We start from the raw sequence: 2288 nt of genomic DNA on the forward strand, positions 1-2288 counted from the left end.
TGTGTGTGTGTGTGTGTGTGTGTGTGTGTGTGTGTGTTGTATGAAGAATACTCGAATATACACGCGCGAGTATTTATGGATAGACAGATAGTGCTTTTTTTCGGATTTATGAACAACTGATTTTATATATACATTGCATGAAGAATACATTTGTGTATGTATATGTATGTGTGTGTGTGTAAAGAAAACATGTGTCTGCATATATACCGATATATTTTTATGAAGAATATGTGCGTGCGTGTGCATATAAATATGTATATATATATATCTGTTTGCTTATTACTTGACGTTTCGACTTCGGAAAATATATATATTTATATATGTATACACACGAACATGCAAGTTGAGATATCGGTGTCTAGATCAAATGGTTGATGCAGACAAAAACAAACCACTGAACAAATAAGCATCATAAAAAGATATATATAAAACATTAAGATATATATATATATACATATATATATATATATATATATATGTATATATAGCCACACACGTGCAATGTACATTCGGAAAAACAAGAAACCTTGCATTTATGGCTTCAATGTTTTCTTTCATAAGCGTTGTATTGTTTTGTTTCCTCATTTTTCGTCTTTTCACAGAGCAAACTATTCAAACATGTTTGATTGTTTGTTTTTTAAAGGAAGAGCATTTCTAATTATTAATTATTATTGTCTATGTATTAACAAATACATACCTTTCCAGCAGCTCTGCCTAGTCTAATAATTCCCAGTTTGAAGCTAGACATGTTTGCTGCACATCGGCGGTAAAGATTGCCATCCAAGTCGGTGCCAGTGCAGAACGTGCAAGACGTCCCTCTCACTGAGGTAATGTTGCCTGTTGTGGCATGGACTTCACTCACTCTAACTATAGCTCTCTCTCTCTCTCACTTTAACTAACTTAACTGTCTATCTTCTCGTTGCCAGCACTCACTCAATAACTAAACTGTTTTCACTCACACTCTCCCAGTTTATGTTATTTCTCCGAACTATAGCTCCTCCCCCTTTCTCTCTCTCTCTCTGTTTTCTCAACTCTTGCTCTCACTCAATAACTGAATTGTTTTCACTCACATTCTCCCAATCTGTCTTCTCTCTGAACTGTTCAGCGGTTATGTTCCACTCACTCTAGCTATCCCTCCCTTCCGCTTTCTCACTATTTGTTTTCTCGACACTTGTACTCACTCAGTAACTAAACCTTTACCTTCACTCTCTCTCCCAGTCTCTGTACTTTTTATATACACTTCATTGCTGTAATATTTCACACTCTCTGTATCTCTCTATCTTCTAGTCGCTAAACTGAACTGTTTTCACTCACACACTTCCAGTTTCTGCCCATTCTATAAACAATTCATGGAAGTAGTGTTACTCCACTCATTCCAGCTTGCTTCAGTAACATTTAATCAACTCGTCGCTGCACTCAATAACTAAACTGTTTCTACTCACATTCTATCCTCCTCACTTTCTCTAAACATTTCAACCTCTCTTATTCTTAGTTTTACTCCTACTTTGTCCCGTTTATCATCCGTCACTCTACCTTTACCTCATTCAAAATTTTCCGTCTCTCACATTCTTCTTTTATTCCTTCAATTGTTTCATCTCCTGCTTTTTTAGAATTGTTTTTCTTTTCCACTATCTTTTATCCAACTATGCATTCAGTTTTTTAACCAGCTACCCCTTATCTTTTCCCCACTTTATTTCTGTCTTTGTCCCTCTGCTATTCTTTCCTATTTTCTCCTGTTTAAAAAGAGTTCTCATTTTTTTTTCATTCTCTGCTCTATCTAGTCATTCTTTACTTTTACATTTCTATTCTACATCTGTGTATCTCTCCTGTTACCTTTTATTATTATTTTTTTTATCTGATTATCTCTACCGTTCACTAATCTTTTATCGCTCTCCATTCTCACTTTCTCTTTTACACCTCTCCTCTCTCTCTTCTCACATTCAGTATTTTCTTTCCTCCAAACCGATTCGCTCTCACTCTTTCTCCCTCTTTTAAGATTTCATTATATCTATTATTTCTTTACTCTCATTCTCCTGTACTCTTATCAAAATTTCCTACTTCCCTATCTTTCTTTGTGCCCATTAATGTCTCTTCTTTCCGCTCCAATTTCGGCTTTCGCATTAGCTGTTTCATTCCTCCCTCCCTGATTTCATTAAAATTCTTTTGCAGTTTTTTATTTTTTTCATTTTGCTCTCGAACCTCTTTCAACCTATCAACTCTTACTTTCTCCCACTGGCGCACGAACCATAGTTAAATCATTGTAAGCATTACTTCATGTAATCACTTTT

The 2288-nt window shown here is 35.3% G+C and overlaps 1 protein-coding gene across 2 annotated transcripts in view; it reads right to left on the minus strand.

Annotated features, from left to right (window-relative positions):
- Positions 1-1415, minus strand: part of LOC106881381 (zinc finger MYND domain-containing protein 19) — a 233309-nt gene extending 231894 nt beyond the window's left edge. The window contains exon 1 of one of the 2 annotated variants that reach the window (XM_014931862.2): positions 698-1415. In XM_014931862.2, coding sequence (XP_014787348.1) covers positions 698-748 — 51 coding nt within the window. In that variant the 5' untranslated portion in view covers positions 749-1415. The remainder of the gene's footprint in view (positions 1-697) is intronic. The other variant, XM_014931790.2, reaches the window with a different exon arrangement.
- Positions 1416-2288: the final 873 nt, after the last annotated feature.

This window comes from Octopus bimaculoides, chromosome 1 (assembly GCF_001194135.2).
Source record: "Octopus bimaculoides isolate UCB-OBI-ISO-001 chromosome 1, ASM119413v2, whole genome shotgun sequence".
In the NCBI taxonomy this organism is placed as follows: Eukaryota; Metazoa; Mollusca; class Cephalopoda; order Octopoda; family Octopodidae; genus Octopus; species Octopus bimaculoides.